Source organism: Lissotriton vulgaris, chromosome 3_1 (genome assembly GCF_964263255.1).
Source record: "Lissotriton vulgaris chromosome 3_1, aLisVul1.2, whole genome shotgun sequence".
Classification (NCBI taxonomy): Eukaryota; Metazoa; Chordata; class Amphibia; order Caudata; family Salamandridae; genus Lissotriton; species Lissotriton vulgaris.
The window spans coordinates 1,510,933,910-1,510,956,169 of NC_141689.1; the positions used below are offsets into that span (position 1 = coordinate 1,510,933,910).

Genomic DNA, 22,260 nt, shown 5'->3' on the forward strand with positions numbered 1-22,260 from the left:
GAGTAAGATCTCTAACTCCTGCAGAAGGATGGATAGTTGGTCTACATAAGGGAGGAAACACAAAGTGAAATCGGTGGAGGGGCTTGTTGGAAGGGTGGAGCCTTCCCCCTTTCCATGATCTTTAGGACCCACTGGTCTGTAGTTATGGTGATCCAGCCGTGTGGAAAGGAGGATCTACACCTCCCATCAGCTGCCATGTGCTCAGACAAGAGGGAGCTAGGGCTGCTTCCCTGCTGTGACTGCGGAGGAAGAAATGGAGGAAGAGGTGGTAAACAGACGAAATGTTCCACCTCTACTTTGGCTTTGATGCCGGTATTGCTTAAACAAGAAGTTCTCTTGTTGCTGCTATTGCTGGCCTAGCTGTCTGCCACAAAAGGGCCTAGCATTTGCAATGCAATGGGTCGCGCATTTACAAGAGTTGGAGCTATTAGCATTGTAAATAGTACAAAATACAAATTGTGAGAACTATCGCATAGCAAATATATATATATAAATAACACCCAATGCAGAGCTTTCACGTTAATGGTGGCCATGCCCCTTTCTTTAGACGCGCAGCATCTAAATAAAGGGACGCGGCCGCTATTACAGTGAAAGCATGTTACGGGGCACTTTAACAAGAAAAAAGCATATGTATGTCAAGTTGTATGTGTGTATGTATGTGTGTGTATATATATACATATATATATACATATATATATACATACATACACATACATACACACACACACACACATACATAAACATATATATGCACAGGCAGTGCAAAATCTGGTAGAGAAGGAATATGGTAGCTATCCGCCACTATCTAAGTTAGGGGTAACCCATCAGGGGTAACAAGCGCTATATACATGCAAATCTTTTTCCCTCTTCTATCCCTCCCCTATCCTTCTCAAGCCAAATAACTGACTAACATATCCACCACTCAAATTACTTTCATATTTCACTATACTAATTCAACACTAATCCTTTATAGGTTCCAGAGAAGCGTACTACTCGACGAAAAAGTGCTGCTATGCCTCATCAGGGGTAGTAAGCGCTATATAAATGTAAATACAATACAATACACACATACATATACACATGCATTCACTATATAAGAACTGGCAATACAGGAAACGGGTGATGACGCTCTGAATGGAAACTGGCTAAGGTGTATCACATCGGCATTTTTAGTTGGGGGTAAAACATGTGGGGTCTAGACATAATCGAAACAGGAAATGTCTGTCACCGGATACAGTGGAAATCGGGTATGCGTTTTATTTACCACAACGTCATCTGGAAGTTTGCTTTAATGGCTAACATGCCAACCTGTAATGTGAACAACAGGCATAATGAAAATGACCACTGGTCATTCACAATCGTGCAAAGTGGACACGGGCATTACTAGGCCATAAGGAAAACAGGCAACGTACCTTACTAGGAACTATAGACACTGGCAAAGTACTTTACTGGATATAATGATAGACATCAATGTTCATCACAGGCCACAATGGAAACTAGGACTGTACCCCCCTTTCAGGTTATGAGACTCTGGTCACCCTGGATTTCATGTGACTGTTTCCCTGCACTGGTGTCTGACAGTCTGCCTCCTCGGTGTCCTGCCTCCCCTCTGTACTTTATGCACAGTGATGAACAGGTTCGATGATCAGCTTCCAATAAGATCAGGACAGCAGAACACCCACACCATAAGTCAGCATGGAGCACAACAAGGAATGTCTTATAAACATTTTGAAGTACAAATTTTCCCTGGTTATAAGTGGACTCACCACGATATTAAAGAGTGTCAACAATATGCGAATATTTGGGGACGCCACTGAGAAGAATTTGTATTTGTCACAATTGATAATACTGGATACGCTCGACAAGTGTCTTGCTGGGAACTCCCTCTAACGCGTGGATCAACATGGAGATTTTATCCAGAGGTATGAAGAAGCTATTCCTCTGGACTTTTGAGCGACATTGCCCCCCACCATTTTGAGCCCACCTCCAATGGCTGCCAGTCCCACTGACCCCCTCATGAACTATTATGGGTGTTCTCTCCTCCACATGGATACTCACATTGTTTTAAAATTGTTATTGATACCTCTGTTCCTCCCATTCTCTCATGTTATGTCCCCCCTGATTATTTGCAGGTCTTAATGTTCTAATACTATGGTTCGTATTGTACTGAACTACTTCTTTACTTTACTCTCTCAGTTAATTTGGTCTCTCACCATTACCCTTGCTTGCACACCGACTCCTCCGGGTTTTTGCCAGCTCCGTTGAGCCTGCTTATACCTGCCTGCCCTTTCTATGGCAGCTGAATCTCTCCCCACAGGTCCACATCCTCCCTTTCCCTCCGCATTCATTTTTCCCAATGTATCCACGTTTTGCCTTCTCTGCCCACACTCTTTTTCTGCTAGCCCCTTCATTTTAGACCTTGTCGGTGAACGGTTTTTGATCTATTTCCCCTCTTCCTTCAAGGTTAGCTGCTCTAGGGATATAGGCGCATTATGGTCTTCTTTAATTGTGCCCCTTGCCAAAGCGCTCCCTCTCCCCTGGTTGGGGAGGGATCCAGCATTCTTGCCCCGGAGTCTCAGATTCCCCTCAGAGAGTCCACAGTGCTTGGGATGCACATAACATTTGGAAAAGGCCTTAATTGGCCTCCTTTAAATGTACCCCTTGCCTAAGTACTCCTTCTCCCCTTGTTGGGGAGAGATCCTGCATTTCTGCCCTGGAGTCTCAGGTAGCCCTCTGAGAGAGTCCACAGTGTTTAGGGAATCTCACATAATTGGAGGTTTAGGAATGTTCCCATTATCGCTGGGAACCAATTCACCTTGCATCGTGATAGGCCCCCTCCCTGTAATTTTTGACGATCCATCTAGGCTGTTATCTTTACACTTTGTTCTACTTCGGATGACCGAGCAACCTGTGGCTGATGGAGCTACCCTATGTAGCTTTTGAGGAGCTTGGCTCTGGTCCCCCTCCTGGACCGTCTCCTACCCATCCATTCTTTTGACTGTTTCTTCTCTAGTCGCCCTTGCATTTCCCAACCCCTCCCTCTCCTCTTTCCTCTCCCACTCCTCACTTCCCCTAATTTCTCTCTCCTCTGCCTCCATTTCCTCTCCCCACCCCTAACCCATGCCTTTAAATAACTCCTATTTCTCCTTCATTGTGTTCTTGAAACTGCTGTAACTTCGCAACTACGTTCTTGAAGCAACTGTACCTCGTTATGTATAGCGCCCCGATACCTCCCGGTCTGCCAGCACTATATAAAACTTTTCTCTCTGCTCTACTCTTCTCCACTTTCCTGCTACTGACCTTTGCCCTCACCTGTCCTGGCCCTTAGTCCCCACCCTGTTTATCTGTGAATTTTCCCTTGTCAATTCAGATCTAGTTATTTTGTCTGATGCCCGATGGAGCTACCTGGTTTAGCAATAGGAGAGACAGGCCGGGGATTCCCTCCTTGGACGTCACCTACCCAGTGGGTCTTTAGACAGACTTCCTTTTGTCTCTCCTGTCGTCTCTTCCCGCATCCTCCCTCTATTTAGGTCTCTCTATCTCTCCTCTCCCAATGTATTGAGACTGAACTATTTTGTCTGATGCCCGACGGAGCTACCTGGTTTAGCTATAGGGGAGATGGGCCGTGGATTCCCTCCTTGGTCGTCACCTACCCAGTCAGTCTTTAGACAGACTTCCTTTCGTCTCTCCTAGTTGTCTCTTCCCTTATCCTCCCTTTGTCACCTCCCCTGCCCCCTGCACTACTTTTCTCTCTCCTTTCTCTCCTAATTGCATTGCCTTTTTTTATGTATTGTGTAATTGTTGATCTTTTTCTGTTACATTGTTGATTCTCATGTAAAGCGCTCTGATACTTTCGGGTCTAGCCAGCGCTATATAAAATTCTTTAAATAAATAAATAAGGGCTGGGTGCAAGGCCTGCTCTTCTTTAGCTGCTGACTTTGAGAGCCCTAAAATTTATTTAATTAAGCAGATGCCCCATTAAAAAATATATGTTTGTTTATGGTTTAATAACCTATATCACTGCTCAATAGATAATATTTTTTATTAACCAATTACTTAAGCCATAAAAAAAAATGTCATTGTCTATTGCTCCAGGCAAAGTCGTACGGGTGTTCCTTCTTAAACATTTCTACGCTTTATTTAGAAATGATAGTATTGTCCATTGCTTCAGACCCTGCTCTTGTCATTCACAAGCCTTTAACCCCTTCGACGCTCATGACGAGATAAACTATCTTCCTCCCACAGAAATTTAAGAGACCGCACAGCTGCCCACAGCAGCACCTACCTAAATATTTCAATAACCCTAGTTAACCCACTGACCACCACCATAACATCTGGGCCTTGAAAAATATTTCTGCTTGCTCTAGACTCTAGAGTAACTCCAGGGTGGTCCATCACCACATTGACATATAGGAGGCGGGTCCATCAACCATCCACATCCACTAACCGGATATCTAACTTAGGAGTCATAGTTTGATAGATTGGGAAGTCTTAGTATCCCCTGCGTGGTGCAAGTCAATCATTGCACCCTACCGATCCTTTCCCTTTACCTTGAAAATGTATTCAATAAAACTTTGTTGCAAGCCATTACCCATCTCTTTAACATGGAATTACATTGCCTGAAATAGATACAGAATTTTGTGTAAGATGGGCATCTTTACAGCTACTTGCCCCCACCATGAGAGTAGCTTGTCTTGTCTTGTCGGTTTGCCCCCCTTGTTCTAGTAATGGTAAAGTTAATTCAGTTCCCAAGTATGTGATGATGGAGAAGGTCGACTGAAGGGGCCATGCAGATTGCAAAAGGTGAAGAGATTTCTTTTGGAGTTGAAATATTCAGCCCTTGAGACTTGCTCATGTTTATTTTGAAACCAGTAATTTTCTGGCATTCTTCAAGTTCACCCATGAGGGGTGGAGTGAAACGGATTAGGTCCGACAACAAAGTAATATGCGGTAGGCAAAAATGGTTATTTTGAACACATCGATCCCGATTTGTATATATTTGGAAAGGCGTTCTTGAAAGCCAGTGACTCCAGCTTGGGAGCAAAGAGCAGGGGCGTCGAGGATGCTCTTTTCCCATTTAATATGCACCCAGAGCAAGAGTTGTCCATTCAGCAGCACCTGGGCCCTCAGAGCGAGGTAGGCAGCCATCACCGACTGCTTAAACTTGCACCCGAGCTAAGTTCTCTCAGGATGTCGTCCATAAAGTCCAGTCTACCCTGGCAAATGCTTTTTCAGCATCCACGGGGAAGAACGGCCTTCCTGCTACCATAACTCACAATATCTATAAGGTGGAGGGATTTCTTTGTATTATCTCCTGTTCGACTCCCATGATAAACCCCGCCTGATCAGAGTGGACAATGTCCTCAATAAACTTCTGCAGCTGGAGGGCAGCAACCTTTGTTAAGATTTTAGCATCAATATGAGCAACAAAATCAGTCTGCAGGAGGCACATATGTCTGGTGGATTTCCTGGCTTTAAAAAATAAGGAAATGTGGATTCGGCCATTATGGGAATTGCATGACTGTAAACTGCTATTTCATGGAAGACCATGAGTAATAAGAGCAGCAGCGGATGCCCAAAGGTTTTTTATAAAACCTTGTTCTCAGTCTGTCAGGGCCTGGTGCTCTTGAGAAATCGAGGCTTGTGAGGGCCTTGATGATCTGTTACTTCGTAACTGGTTGCTATAGGGCATCCCCATCTTTGGATGATATTTTGGGAATGGAGGCACCTAATAGATAGGATCTCAGAAGGACAGAGTCCGTAAGCTCCTTCTCTAAGGCATCTTGGTAGAATATGTGAAAACATCTAGCCCTGTCCTCCTCTCCAAAACACACCACTCCTTGATTAATTTTAACTTCAACTATATGGTTTCTTGCCTGTTTTGCTCTGCAGAGGTTTGCCAGTAGTTTTCCTAGTTAATTGCTCGCTTCATATCTGTTATCCAGTTTCACTAAAAGGTAGTTGGCTTTTTCTGTCTCTATTTCCCAGATTTGACCAGTTACGAATGTGAGTTTCCTCCATATTTTCTGGGACTTCATACACTTAGGTCTATCCTCTGCCTTACCATGTTCTGTTCTCATGCTAAAAGGTTGAGTGTCTCATAGCTTTCTTAGATGAGCAGCTTAAACATTCCTGGAGCATGGCTTTCAAGGCATCCCTTGCCAATGAGGTAGTAATCTCCCCAATATTATTTTCTACAATGTAGGACTTAATGCTTTGGGATATATTCACAAAGACAACTTGATCATTTAATGGCAGATCAGTTAAACTCCAGGATCCCCTCCTTCCAGCTGAGGTCTGTCTCGTTCTCTTCAAGGCAAAAGGAACAAATGATGGAGCAGGTGAGGGCCTGTGATCAGAATATGATACAGGTTCTTGAGAACCATCCTTTACCCCAGGAAGCAACCTCTTATCTACGAGGATGTGGTCTAATCATCTGTACCTCTTGTGGGCTGCTGAATAAAGAAACTTTTCTTTTCCCAGTGGGGGCCTGTACCTTCAGCTGTGAACCATGCCCGATTCTTCCAATTGGGCTTTTCCCAAAGCTGATAATTCTGACGTGCCCCCAGTATTTGGGCTATGTTTTAAACATCCTGCTGCACATAACTTGATTAAGAGCCTAGGTCCGACCGCCCACTCTATAATGGTAAGCACTGTCTGATGCACAAACTGTTCTTGTCCCTAATTAGGACTATAAATGGGGGCTAGCTGCAGGACTGCCCTTCAAATGCTTTCAAGCTGTCACCCATCTGCTACTTTCATCTTTTTTATGATCTGTAGCTCTAAACCCCTGATTTGAGTCTGATGAGACTTCCCGCCCCTGTTATTTCGTGTCTGCAAATTAAAAGTTCTGCCGTGGGAAGCCTTTATCCCAGCAACTTTAGTTCTACTTTGGTTAGGTGGGTCTCCTGTAGGAGACCCATGTCATTGTTGAGTAGGGTAAGTGCCCGAAAATATAGTTTTGCTCTTGGCTGGGTTCTTCAGTGCCCCTACATTATAAGATGTGACTATAAAGGATGTCATTTCAGACACTTGGACAGGATCAGCATTAATACTTCAGGAGAAAAATTTTAAGGAGCACATGTAGAAGTATAGCCTAGGTGATCATGACATCCCTGCACCCACTCCTGCCCCCAACTATTCAAGAACCAACCATAATTTTTCTCCTTCGAAATTCAGTCAGTCGAAATTAAAAAAGCCTATACAGCTAACTAATGAGACCTAAATGTGCCTATAGAGTACCCTAGGGCTTATTATTTGTGAAGGCTTTGCACCCTAGATATACAAATTTGGATTTCCTTTAATATCTCGAAAACTACTGAATGATTTACATCAAATAGCACAAAGAGTGCTTTCAGGACCAAAGCTACCATTTTACCAAATTCGGTAATTCCTTCCAGCGGTTTTGGCTGTAGGCGTCTTTAAAAGAGATGATAAGAGCTCTAATTGGCTGTCAACACTTTAACCAGGAGGATTTGGCAGCCATTTTGGGACTCGACTTTCTGTTGATGATCATCTGCTCTGAATATCTGGATGACCGAACCAATGTATGAGATTGGCCCATTCGTGTGCATTGTGGCCATTATGTCCTCTTTATCATGCATAGTGGTGCGAGCATATCGCAGCATCTCCAGCACCCAGCTCCAGCACCCAGCTCTACTGAAGAAGGACAATTATCCTAAAACACTAGTCTAGAGATACACAGCACTGGCTGCACCAACAAGGGTGGAAATCTAAAGCCTGACACCGAAGAAAGTGTTATCATGCACTGCATTTATTATGATGCATCGGGGCAAACTGAGTGCTGGAGTGTGAGGCAGTGTGTGCCCACCCCCCTCCTATATCACTATATCTGGTGGGTGGGGGGAGAGTGGGATGGGGAGCTGTAAGACCTTAACCTCTGGTCTGGGTCAACTCTCTCCCCAGCAGCTCCACAGTGCCGTCGCCGTGCCGCAGTAGTGAGACCTCCCCCCGGTGAGGGTTTGCGACTGCTGCCAGATTCCTGCCTGCCTATGCGCTGCTTCAGCCTTCGTCAGCTTGGTGTCCCCTTCTTTCGATATTGTAATTTCTCTGTCCCGCTTGGTGATTCTTGCATTCACCTAGTTTTAATTTAATTGTACATTTAATTTAAGGCAAATTTTCCCACTTCTGCTGCCCCTGCGGCCCCTCCCCCGGACAGCCCCACGCTCCCGTCTCCCACCACCTCGTCCCGCACCCCTCCACTATTTAATGGCGGCCGCTGTGCGATCGTGCAGAGGACGCACCAAAGGGAAGCCCATCGGCGCCCGTCTGCAAGCCGACCACCGCCAGCGCCAGGAACCCTGGATCGATTACCCCCCTCTGCTACAACTCCGCTGCTCTCCTCGCACTCCACCGAAGGAACAACAACTGCTAAAGAGCGACACCGAACACCACCCACGGCGAGTTCTCTTGTCTTCACTGCCAACAATCCTTCACCATCGACAGCGCCCCACCTACCACTGAACTCATGCCGGACGCCCGTACCACCGGCGCCCTGACGTGCACCCTCCTCAACGTGCGCTCCTTTAACAGACATGCCGTAGAGATCTGGGACCTACTTGGCACACACTCGCCAGACGTCGCCTCCTTCACAGAAACATGGACCAACACCACCTCTGCCTCGGACATAGACACCGCCATCCCCGATGGGTACAAGATCCAAAATAAGGACTGCCCTCACCGCCCAGGAGTAGGACTCGCCATCGCACACAAGAGCACCCTCCGACTCTCCACCTCCAGCACCGGCGACCCCCTCTCCAACACAGAGCACCTACACTTCCAAATCCATACCAGCCCCAGAACCACGCTGCGTGGGACCCTCGTCTACAGATCCCCTGGGCCACACGCTTCTTCTGCCATCTATATTGCCAACCTCGTCGCCCCCCCAAGCCATCGCCTCCATGGACTACATCCTCATCGGAGCCCTGAACTTCCACCTCAACAACCGCAGCAACCCGACTCCACCACCCTCGACACCCTCGACCACCTCTGACTGAAGCAGCCCGTCACCACCCCCATCCACAGAGCCGGACACTCCCTCGACTCCATCTTCGCAGAAGGGACGAACATCCACTTCAGCCACACCATGCAGCCCCCCTGGACAGACCACCACTGCGTACACTTCACCTTTAACACCACCACAGCCCACGCCCGCCATCAAGTAACTGGAGCAAGATCACAGAGGAACACCTCAACACCACCCTCCTCCACGACCCCCCTCCGCTATGACCAACACCAACTCCGCAGCCAAAGAACTACACCGCTGGATCGCCGGCTGCGCTGACAAGCTCGCACCCCTCCGCCACCCGCTCAAACAACGCCCCCTGAAGGCCGCCTGGTTCACCATCGACCTCAAAGAAGACAGACACTCCTGCAGACGCTTCGAGAAACTCTGGAAGAACAGGAAAACAACCGAAGACCGGAACAACTACAGGAACGCCATGAATAAATACCACCCGTGCATAAGAGCCACCAAGCAGACCTTTTTCAAGAACAAGATCCACACCAACGCAAGTAACTCAAACGTCATACAACAGTTCACCAAACCCCCCTGCGAAGCAAGGTACGTCACACCATCTCAGGACCTCTGCAACAAGCTCCGCTCCTACTTCCACCTGAAAAATCAAGGCTCTCTACAACAACTTCAGCGAACAGACTCCGGGTTCCACCACAGACAACCAGCCAACCATCACCACTTGGAAACCTGCCACCATTAACCCCTTCCATGCTGGTGACGAACCCCAGCCGTCATGCACCAGGGTGCTCGTGTGCTGATGACGGCTGGGGTTCGTCATGGCCCGCCCGTGTTCTGCCGGCGGCCGCACACGGGGAAATCGCGGCCGCACGGAAGGGGTTAAAGAGACTGCCATGACCATAAAGAAAACCCTTCCTGAGCCCTCACGGACCCCTGCCCACTGCACATCTACCACTGAGCCGCCTCCATAGTACCCGAACTAGGCCGGACCATCAACGTCTCCCTCGAATCCGGCATCTTCCCAGACGACTGGAAGCGGGCAGAGGCCAAGCCCCTCCTCAAGAAACCCTCTGCTGACCCGACGGACCTGAAAAACTACCGGCCCATCTCTCTCCTTCCCTTCACAGCCAAAGTCACCGAGAGATGTAACATTGCCCAGCTGACCACCTTCATCGAAGAGAATGCCTTCCTCGACTCCTCCCAGTCTGGATTTCGCAACAACCACCGCACCGAGACGGCCCTCCTCCGCCACCGATGACATGCGCATGCTACTCGACCAGGGCCACACCACATCCCTCATCCTACTAGATCTCTCCGCAGCCTTCGACACCATCTCACACAGCACTCTCGCAGCCAGACTCCACGACGCCAGTATACGAGGAACCACCTCGACTGGATCTACTCCTTTCTCTTCGGCAGAACCCAAAGGATCAGACTTCCTCCCCGAACCTACAGAGATCAACTGTGGAGTTCCCAAAGGAACCTCGCTCAGCCCCACGCTCATCAACATCTACATGGCTCCCCTCGCCACCATCATCAGACAGCATGAGTTCAGCATAGTATCTTACGCCGACGACACCCAGCTCATCCTCTCTCTCAGGAAGGACCCCGAAGACACTAGACTCACCTTCGAAGAAGGAATGAAAGATGTCACAGCCTGGATGAGTGACAGCTGCCTAAAACTGAACTTGGAGAACACAGAGAACCTCATCCTTGGACCCTCCCCCACTGCGAGGGACAGCTCCTAGTGACCCCTTGCCCTCGGAAACCCACCCACCCCGACGGACCACTCTTGGAACCTCAGCATCATCGTAGACTCCTCCCTCACCTTGACCCACAACATCAACGCCATCACCTCCACCTACTTCTACACCCTCTGCATCCTCTGCAGGACCTTCAAGTGGCTCTCCACCCCGAATACAGAAAGACCGTCACCCACGCACTTATAACCAGCAGACTTGACTACGGTAACACCCTCTACGATGGAATCAACAAGACCCTGCTACACAAGCTCCAAACCATCCAGAACACCGCAGCCAGGCTCGTCCTCGGAACCCCACGTCACGGGCATAATGACCCAGCACCTACAAGACCTCCGCTGGCTCCCCATTGAGAAGAGAGTAACCTTCAAGCCACTCACCAACGCCTACAAATCCCTCCACAACATTGGACCCAAATACCTCAACGAATGAGTCTACTTCCATGTACCCAAAAAGAACCTCTGCTCCGCTAACCTCGCCCTGGCAGAGACTCCATGCATCCGCAGAACCAGAGCAGGTGGAAAAGCCTTCTCCTACGTCGCAGCAAAGACCTGGAATGAGCTCCCAGTCAACATCAGGCGCTCCGCCACTCTGCATACCTTCAGGAAGAGCCTCAAAACCTGGCTCTCCGACTGATCCGGAGCTGCACCTCTACAACCCCCCCCTCCCGCCCCCGCGCCTTGAGACCTTCACGGGCAGCACGCTTTATCAACCCCCGATTGATTGATAGGCACACGCCTAGCAGTGTCATTAGGTATTCCTGGACATACTTGAAATTGGGGCTTTTTTTTACCTGCTGAAACCCCCCTGATGCGAATGTTTCAGCGCTTCATTGTGTTCTGCAAGTCCTCCTGCTTTTCCTGCAGAATGAATAATTGTTCATTCAATGTAATTATGTGGGCTCTGTCCAGGGTTCTCTAACTTAGATCGTTTCTAAAAGGTTAACTACTCCCCAGGTCATCAATATCCTATCTGACATTTTTTAGGCCCTCTTTGACTTCCCCACGAAGCGCCTCTATTTCCGTCTAGATATCTTGAAAAAACTGCATTACAAACTGAATCCCGGAATTGCCTCACCCTCCTCTTATCTAGTGTAGCATGCCGGTCCATCAGTTTTCTTGCTTGGACCGTGTTGGAATAAGTCTTTTATGTTGCTGTCTTTTTTGGACCTGCTTCCAGCCATGAAACCAAGTATAGTATAACTGGGGTCTCTATTGTTTCATGTGTCCAACACCTCACACAGCCCACGGGGCTCCATGATTACTCTTCAGAGTGGGCTTTTCTTTGGTACTCAGGAGAGACGGGAGCATGTCCCCCTTCCCAAATGTCTTTTCCACAGGGCGCTGGCTTCTTTTCACTGTTTAGGTCCCAATGCTGCAGTATTTCCAAATGATGTGACTCCAGCTAGCAGGCTCCACTTTGACCACTCCCCCTGCCCGGCAAGCGTTACTACTCAGTCACAACTCTCTAATGGGAGCCTGCTTCACTTTAAATGTCCTATTCAGCGACAGCTATGGCCTCTCACTGGCCGGTCTCTACACCGCCTCACACAGGCTACGGCCCTGTCCGGTTACTCTGTTTTCAACACTGCATCTTGCATGGCCACTACCAGCCCAGGCCCCTTTGGCAGCTAAGTTCAGGGAGAACTTCAGATTGCCATCAGCAGTCACACCACTCTCCCCACCATCTCATGGGCAGTATTGCACCTCGTGGGTGCATCTGCGTCGTGCCAGTATGGAACGCTTCATTCCCTTGGGCTACAGCAGAGCTCACAGACTATGCACCCGTATGCATCTTCCGCTAGACTTCGTCCCAGGACTTGCTCTTAGGACAGAAGAAATTAAGGTAGAACATTGACTGTAACAGAATGAAGAGCTGTACCTACACCTTAATGATTAATATTCTAAAAAGAAACAACCTATAGGGCAGCACATCTCTCCTTGACCAACACACAGTAAATTCAGCATAGTTAGAAATGATGGCCAAACACCCGGTCCAATTTGTAGGTGGATAAAATGAATGGCCCAAGGTCAGCTGATAAGAAACATCTCTTTATTACTAACAAACGTGTCAAGATAAGCTGCGGCATTGGGACAAGATAAATAATTAATAAGCGAATGTGGCTAATATTTTGAAAGGTGTTACTGGGAAAGAAGTAATTGTGATGGATTTAAGCACCTTGCATCCACAAGCATCATATGCAATGTTGATGTTCACATAAGGACAAACAATACCTTTGATTATAAAGAAATTGCCTACAATGTTCGATACACAGCCAATAAGGACATGATTTTCAAAGAATATTGAATTGATGAAACACAAGTCATTCTCTTTTTGATCTATGAAAGAGGTAAATGCTTGGCATGAACAGGTATTTGCCGCTTCTGATTAAAGTTTAATGTCTTGAGAAAGGCCTTCTGGCTAACATACACGGATTATGGTACACCTGTGCTTCGTACTTTAAATGCTGATTGCAGACAAACCATGAATCCAGTTTTTTGTGACTGAAGAATGGAACTACAAAAGTCTCCAACTGTCTGCCCCATGTCGAGAATGAAATCCGTTTTTTACCTGCAACAATGATTTTGCAATAAAAATCTCTTCTCAACTGACATGCTGCGCATTATTCTGGCGGCAGCAACTGCCTTCACAGCACTGAAGGTTTTGTTGAGTGGGCGCCATGTTCACAGCACCAGCTTTGCAAAATTATTTTATACTGAGGCAATGGACTCCCAAAGTGGAAGTTTGTTTTGACATTACAAAAAATAAATGGCCCCGACATGCAGGGGTTTTCTCCCCGATTTGGTGGATTATTCTACATTTTCCCTGTTTATGTTTCCAAAGCGATGCAGAAGAAGGAAAATTAGTTTGGCCACACTCGAGGTCTGGAAATCAAAACTGCTAAAATCCAAACTTAAGTTTTTTAACCAACAAAAATTGCACAAAGGGAGACTACTTTCGAGGGGAGTTCCCTTGGAGAAGGTGGGCTGCCTTGCCTACCTGGGCGTTACTCTTTCTGTTACTATGTCATGGAAGCAACACATTAGTAAGGCGGTTGTTCAGCACAGATAGTTGGAGTCATCTCCAAAGAACATCCTCCTTAAGTAAACCTGTAGTACCTGCCCTTCAGATCTATGAGGCGAAGGCACAGGACTCTGCTCTCTATGGGGTGGAGTTCTGGGGTTACGTTTGAGAACTATTGCCCTCCTGCCCCCCAGCCCTCCATCCTACACCTTGTCATTGCACATGGGTGTAAAAAGGATAGAAGGTAAAAATAGATTGCGTCCAATGCTATATTGCAGGAGATTGTGGTCTACCTCAGAGATATCTCATTATGCCACTGCCTTACAGGATGTCAGTAAGTCAGATCTCTTTAATAAAATACCCTGGCTCCAACACATAAATAAAACACTTCTCTCCATTGATCTTGGCGACTTTTGAGAGAAAACGTTGAATGGCCACATTCCTTCAAAGGAGTCTCTGAAAAAGCTCTATTGGCCAAAAACGATATCTGATGATTCCCGTAAAGCTGCCAGTGCCACCTTGTCAGGCGAGTTTCTTCATTTTAAGCCATCCTGCGTCTTTGAGCAGTTTTGGGACATTATCGCCAGGCCAATAGACAGGAAGTTGTACTTCCAATTTAGAGAGGGAACTTTACAGCTGACGTAATTTACCTCTAAATGGCTGGGGCTGGAATCCCTGGTTTGTCCAGCGTGCAACTTACCTAAGGAAACTGTTGCTTGCCCTTCTTATGCCCGTGTTCGCTCCAGTTGGCTATCACCTATTTATAGGGAGCTAGGTACATGCAGGCATAGCATTGCCCTTCGCAGACTTAGAACTGACTGCCGCACGTTATATGCCTGTGCAGTTGCCAAATATCTGGGCGCAATGTGGCTGGTCCGAAGAAAGGCCCTTGCCCTTCCCTTGTGACAGTTTGATCCTTTATAACCACTTTATTGCACTGTTCATTTTACCTTGATGCTATTTCTTGTGATCGAATGGCCTTTCCGTAACCATATGCAGAATTTTATTTCAATTGCTACTTTTTTGAAAAACTGTGTTTATATACAAACTTGTTTTAATGTGAATATTCTTTAAGTTATTTTTATACATTTTAATGCATCTCGTGTATACCTTTATGGCCTTGGCTGCCAAAATAAAGTGATTTTGACTTGAGTGAAAAGCACACCACCCTCAATAGGACTGGGCGACTGTCTCTGTGACCTGGCAGTCTCCTGACAAACTGTATAAACTCAGCAATTCTCTTAATTCTAAACAGCGCGTAGGAACCACAAACGTGCCACATCTGGAGCACTGCTGATTTACGGTGATGTCCCCATTCTGCCAAACTCTAAATGAGGCCCTTAGTACCTACAAATAAGTTTAAAAGTATCCACATTTTAGTGGCGCTCCCGATCCACTAAAGAATAGAATTACATTTACAATAGAGCACATGACACTGTGCATAACATGGCTAGTATGGAGGCGTCCTATAAAATAGCCTCCTACTGGTATTTGACTCTTGCACAAATTCACAGATGGAATAAGGGGCACTCAGAGAAATGGTGGCAGGGCTGTGGGCACTGCCCCAAATTGGCTAGATTCTGGAAGTAGGTCTTAGACGACACTGACTTAGCTTTCGACACTACTATACTGCTCTTCTCCGCGTATTCTATTAGGGTTGCCGAACCCCCTGACTTTCCTGCTGCGATCGCTCCGATGTCGGCAGATGGCTCTAGCATTAAATGCAGCTCACCAAGTGATCCTCGCGCACTGGAGGTCCGAGACAATCCCGGACCATGTTTCATGGTTACACAAACAATGGTTTTCTTTAACAATGGAGCGTATGTCCCGCACTGCCAAGAACAGAGCGGACGACTAACACGATTCATGGGCTGCCTTTATCCAAATCCTCTCTGTAGAATTTAGGGAAGTGGCTTGCCCGAAATACCTGCAGATATTGCGCTTGCTCCCCCGAGATGTGCAGAAGTTGCATAGACCTTCCTCTTAGTGTTGGATATAGATACAGGGCACCTAGGAGCATTCCACGACTCCACGTGCAACTGTTGCATGAATTAGGTGTGGAGCGGTGGGGGTGTAGAGGGAGGGTTATATTGTTTTGTGTTGTCCTTCGTACTGTTTCTCTTGCTTTCTTCAACTTTTAATGTTTAAGATGGTCCATGCATCACTGGCGGGCAAGGCAGAAACTGTGTCATTTACATTGGCACTCCAATAAACAGAACTGTTCCATAAAAGTATCCACGTTTTAAACAAAATTATATTTTCATTTGGATAAAATGTGCTTTTGGCAGCCAACTTCTGAAATTAAAGAGCAAATATCCCAACTCCAATATCCGATCAAAAGAACTAACAATAACTACACACTTTCTATAATAAAATACTTGTACCAGACCAAAAATACGAGTAACCAAGCATTCAAAACTCACCTGGGAAATGCTGTTTGCTTAAAGTGTGACATCAACATAGAACATAAAGTTCTGCAAGTAACGTTTTGGATGGGGTTGGGAATTCGATGCCCACCGATCTCTGGTGGGGATGGCGAATCGAGACATTGCCCGAAAATTGAGGTCAGAGGCAACACCCACCCTTAGCGAAAGGCGGAGAGGAATTGACTAGTGTGCACAACAGGAAAAGCTAATCTACTTGGCAAGGGTTGCCCACAGAAACACTACGGGACATGGGGCAAATAGCTGGACTTTTGAGTTTTATATGCTTGATCTCTCCCAGATCTATTGTCGTAAAACAGACATGTCACATGGGGTACCAGTGAACTTGCTGCATTGTTATTGTGTTTTGTTGATTTAAAAATGAATAGAATGGTTTATAAAAAAAAGAATCAAATAGTACAAATCTCAACTGTGCAAGCGAGTACTACAGTACTACCCACATTTGCAACATTTTAAAGGCTAAGAATATTGGCACATTTCAGGAGAATGGAAGACATACTTACAAATACACACGACCAGAAGAAAAAATAAATATGTGATCAACTCTCGTAAAACCGTTTTCAGGTATTTTTCTCTACTGGTAGTGTTGCCCTGTATTAGTCGAGTACTCCACAGACCTGAAGCAAAGGAAATAACGTAAATAAGTACATTTTGCCTTACAAACTTAGTGGACACAGAACAAGAGTAATCACACAACTCAGCTTTGATCAGTCTGTTGTGATCATATTTAGAAATAGAATTAATAAAAAACCATATTAAAAACAGAACAATATTAGGGATTCACAAATATACTAATGCATTTTTTTTACCAACAAAGTAGGTTTTCATTAAGTGCATACATTTGGGAAACAAGCAATAGGTTGGGGCAATGGTATGTGGTTAGTTGGTGCTGGAGAACCATTGGTGGAAATCTAGACTGTGGGGTATCAGTTGTCAAGTTAGATGGGGATGGTGGGCAAATTTACGTTTTTATTTGTGGTCTTCAAGGCTAGTTCAGGCAAGACATTGTTTTTTTTTAAAAAACTGCTGTAACTAATAACTGGCACATCACAATGTTCTCAAGAGCATTACTTGGTACTGAGAAATTGGATTTCAAACATCAAGATATCTTTGCTGCTATTTAATTCACATTTATGCAGAATGAGGCAAAATACAGGACACGTAGACTCAAGAAATATAAGTACAAATACTGATTTTATTCTAATTGGCTTCTGACGGATATGTAGAGATTAAGATGAATTTAGAAAAAAAATTGAACTGCTTTTGGTAGCCAGTTCCGCATAAATATAAAAGTAGTGCCAATGCTGGAGCAACTTTACTTGATTTAACCTTATTTTAAATACCATATCCAAAACAATGAAAATTACAACAACAACAAAATTAGATGACAGCGAAGGATGAAGGAGCAATGATGGAGTGGGTGGGATAAAGCAACAGTGGCATGCAAATGCAATGGAATGCGGAGCAGCCCCGCAGGCAAATGGCAGTTGCAGGGACCTCCCACCCAAAAAAAATATATTGAAATAAAAAAATCACAGAGAGGAATGGGTGGGCAATGGAGTAGCGATTTGGAGAAGCAATGAAGGACCGAAGGGAAAGTGGGTTGAAGAAATTGAGAATCACAAAAGAGTTAAAAAGCGAAGTGGCCCAGCTGCAAATGGGAGTTTCCGTACCTTCAAAAAACAAGCAGTGGCATAGCCAATAGGTCTCGCTATTTGGACCCTATAAATATTTAGTTATGCAGCAGAATATCCTTGGTGCAACAACACCAACTGTTGCATAGCTAAACACTAATAAGGTCCCAAATGCGAGACCTATTGGCAATGGCAATGCTTGTTAATCTACTTCCCATCATTCTCCGTCCTTTCTTCTCTCAGCCTCCTTCCAAATGGGGTCACTGACAATGTCCTTCCTTTTACTCTTTATTTAATTATTTTAAAGATACCAGATAGTTTTAGGACACCGTGTTTTGGTGTTGCATAATAAAAAACCACAGACCAAATAAGAGCGTTATTTTTTCTGCTGCTTCAAAGCACTGACCATGGGAGATAAAAATAGAACAAAAAAGCACACAATTTCGAATATTTAATATACTGCTAAATATAAAAAAAATTGAAATTCAGCACAGACCAAACAAACACAGCACCACCTGGCTAGTGTGTGTAATCAGGCTCTGGACTCTGCCTGGATGTTAAAAGGCCAAAACCATTGGTTGCCAAAATGGCCTCTGAAATGCAAATCAGATGTAAATAGAAAGATCTTCAAGCACAAAGGTTGACCGAGCCTTGGAATTTTGGCAATCATGTAGGGTGTGACTTACAGGTTTCTTTTTAGGAGCCTCAAGTCAATAGTTGCGCTATCTGACTAGTCTCAATTATGTGCGTTTCTGTTTGCATGTGCCTGCCCTCCTCCCAGTGCTGCCACGATAAGGCAGGTGGCGAATGACGTTGTGTGTTTGTATTCACTGCGTTGTCGCTAGAGTAACCAGTCTGTCCTTACTAATGATGCTTGGATTACCAGTATGTATGCTGTGACGCCTTTGCTAGTCAATATGCCACCCTCAGCGGCTCGCTATACCAGTTAACCGATTTGCATAACAACACCTCTCAGAATCTGTACGGGGCGAGGGTAGCCCCCAATTTCAAATCATCTTCAGAAATGTCCAGGGTGAAGAAAATCAGATTGGGCTTTGCTATGATGCATCTACGTGTTTGAATGCCACTGAGACTTTTTTACAATTTAAAAATGGCAGGAACTCGACTCGAAAGTATTGGAGCTCTTTACATGAGCACCAGATACGTTACACAAGGACACATTCATATTTTGTAGGCAAGGGGAGATTAGAGCATTTGCCCAGAATCACGGGATGTTGAGTCGACTTCCAAACTCGAGATCCTGTTCCCCAGTTCCAAAAGTCGAGTGCTCTGATTGTTACGCCACATCATCTCGCCATATTGCATGATTGCTGGTGCTTCCACAGAATGGAATGGGACATGCACACAAGCTTCTCTCAAAATTAAACAATTTTCTTGCATAACAAGAAATGGGTAAATAATTTGCGCCACTTTTAAAAGCGCACTAACATTCTACAACATTGCTGTATTCGCTAACAAAAATAGTGCAAATACAGTTTTCTAAATTTTTCGGACCAAAGATTGTTTTTAACATTGATGTATTTTTTAAACAAGTGATAGATAGGCAGTAAAAGTTTTGTTTTTCTATTCGACAATCAATTTCTCAATTACCTCGAATTTGCCATTATGAAGAAAACTTTTCATAACGTGGACCGGAGCAAAATTAGTTTCTGGGCGTGTTAACTGAAAATAATAGCTTTTTTATGTAGTGATTTTTACCACACTGCTGTAAATGCTCTGCGATGTAAAAACAAGTTTAGGGATTATCTAATTTAATGGTCTTCATTTTACCGATTTAGGAGGTAGGGACGCCTGGATTGCCCTGACTGGATTCAAATTAATTACCAGCAAAGTACTAGCTGACATCATTGAGCATTTAATTCACTGAGGCATCTTGAAGGAACAAGTATTTCTCATTTCACCACAGAGGTACCAGAGGGCTTTAGGACAGATTCCTTAGGAAGTGCCATGCACTCCATGATATATAAAGGATGTAGTTGTCAACAGTTAAGGGGTCTGTGGACTGTGGTAATTGCTTATCATACTTTGAAAAGTCAGAAAACATGAGACTGCAGTGGGAATGGCCCTTCCTCTGGGAGGCAAACTTTAGATGTGCACTGTTTGCATTGTACAGCATGAGACCGGGGACAGACGGCAGCCGTTTGCATTCACGCAAAGGAGGAGAGAATGGTCCTCTGGAGAAAAACAAGCATTGGCCATGCGTACATTTTTTTTAAAACGCAAGTGGTGTTGCATTGTACAGCGTGAGACTGGGGTCAGACGGCAGCCATTTGCATTCACGCGAATGAGGAGAGAATGGGCCTCTGGAGAAAACAAGCATTGGCCGCACGGAAATATAAAAAAAATCGCGAGTGGTAACGCGAGTTGTGCGCACGTGCGGGACCGGAAAAAGTGCTGTGCACTTCGCGCACGCTTGTGCGCGTTCTAGCAAGCTGTTGGCCGGCAAGGTAGCGCTTTTTGAAGCAGCTACTAAATGTCTCGCCAGAGCAGCACATGCGCTGGCTCTGGCGAGACCTAAAAATAATAAATGAAAACTTGTTTCAAGGACAAGCACGGGGTAGCAGAACGACAGAGGTGGGTGGATGAAGGAGAAGCAACTATTGAGGAGGAATTCAATGAGGTGGAGCAGCAGGTGACAGAGACAGAAAACACACACTCTCTCAGTGAATGCGTAACGAAAACCAAAAAGGTTGTTCCCTAAATGTGACCAGTAGAAGGATAGGAGTCAGATAACGAAAAGGATGGTGAAAGACGTGTTATGCTACTCTGCAGAGACAAACACAAGCGGAAGGCAAGCCACTAAATAAGAAGCAAGCTCATGAGAACGTCAATAATGTCAACCAAAGGTAAGCATTGGGCCGGCTGTCAATCCACACCTACAATGGATAACACAGGTCGCAGCTTTAACCCCTTCCACGCTCATGACGAGCTCAGCTCGTCATGAGAACCGGGATTTGCGAATCTTTAGCGCACAGCGGGAAAACGCTTAGGGCGGATGGGGTTAATACAGTAGAAGTTGTATAACGAGCCATTTTATACTGAAGCTGCCACAAACCAAGGCAAAATATCACCATTCCATACAATTGCACCAGTCGCGTGAATCAACCCAACTGTCTTCAATGAGGCAAATACAAACGGAAACAAGCATTGGCAAAGCTAATAGGTCACCCCTGTCTGTTGAATATTTTGTTTGCATAAGTTATTGTTTTTGTGTAAAGGTTAGAGGCTGCAAATGTGAATTTAACTAAATTATAATGCAATGTGAAGTGTAGAAGTTAATAATTCTAGGTGTTAAGAAAAATTAACCACACATGGAAAATTGTAATGTGAGATGTGAAATTAGCACAAGAGTACACAGACTATGTGGCTGAGCGGTTATCTACTTGGTGCATACTTGTGCCGTAGAATGTAAAATGAGTGCAGGTACAGAGGGCATTTGGCACAGAGGATGTATATATTTAAGGAAGGATGACCCCAGGACAGTGGGCCTATTTGATATTTTAAAGGAAGAAGAAAAACGAGAGGAAGTAGCACAGCCTATCCCAAATAACTGGGAAGTGTCAGTATACATAGGGAACAATACAGGTAAATGTGAAATTGCTGGAACTGCCTAGTCTGTTTGAAAGAGATGTTGGATGTATTGCATTAAAAGTCTTTAGTGAAAGGACGAGTCTTGGTACCTTCTGAAAATCAACAGCGCTAGAAATGTGGAGACACAATGGTGCAGGGACTCATCAGAAACACAGTTGAGCACAAGTACAACTTCACATCTTTGTAGCGCCAGAAAGGTGAAGTCTGCACATCAAAGGATGGCTATATTACATAGGTGAAGAAAACAGAAGACTTGATAGTAAGAAGTGCAAATGTCAATCGTAAATCAGCAAAGCGTTAAGATGAAGAGTGAATGTCGACCAGAATGACAGAAAATAATGGTGAACGTCAGTAGTATCCCAGACCTTTGTGAAGCATGCATATGGAAGGAATAACAACATTAAAAAGTTATGATGGTTAAAATCAGGAGAGTGAGTGAGTGAGTGAGTGAGTGAGTGAGTGAGTGAGTGAGTGAGTGAGTGAGTGAGTGAGTGAGTGAGGGAGGGAGGGAGGGAGGGAGGGAGGGAGGGAGGGAGGGAGGGAGAGTGGCCAAGCGTTGGGACAAATGTTTTAGTAAATAAAAATGAAAATTGCACCAAGAGAAATGTAAAATGACAGTAACCAAAGCAGGCTGTAAATTATGGGGGAAAAAATGCCACCGGACGGGGATGCAGGTCGAGGGATTATGTAAAACGGAGGGTGAGTGAGGGAGCGGCGACAACTGGCGTGGATGAAAACAAACACCCGAGAGAGAAAAAGTCAACGTGAAGAGCAGATGGGGGGCACACTGG

At 45.4% G+C, this 22,260-nt stretch overlaps 1 protein-coding gene across 1 annotated transcript in view; it reads right to left on the reverse strand.

Moving 5' to 3' along the window:
• PKD2 (polycystin 2, transient receptor potential cation channel) overlaps positions 1-22,260 on the reverse strand; it is a 226,531-nt gene that overhangs the window by 145,403 nt on the left and 58,868 nt on the right. The window contains exon 2 of the mRNA XM_086961972.1: positions 16,727-16,840. Within this exon, the coding sequence (XP_086818098.1) occupies positions 16,727-16,840 (114 nt within the window). The remainder of the gene's footprint in view (positions 1-16,726; positions 16,841-22,260) is intronic.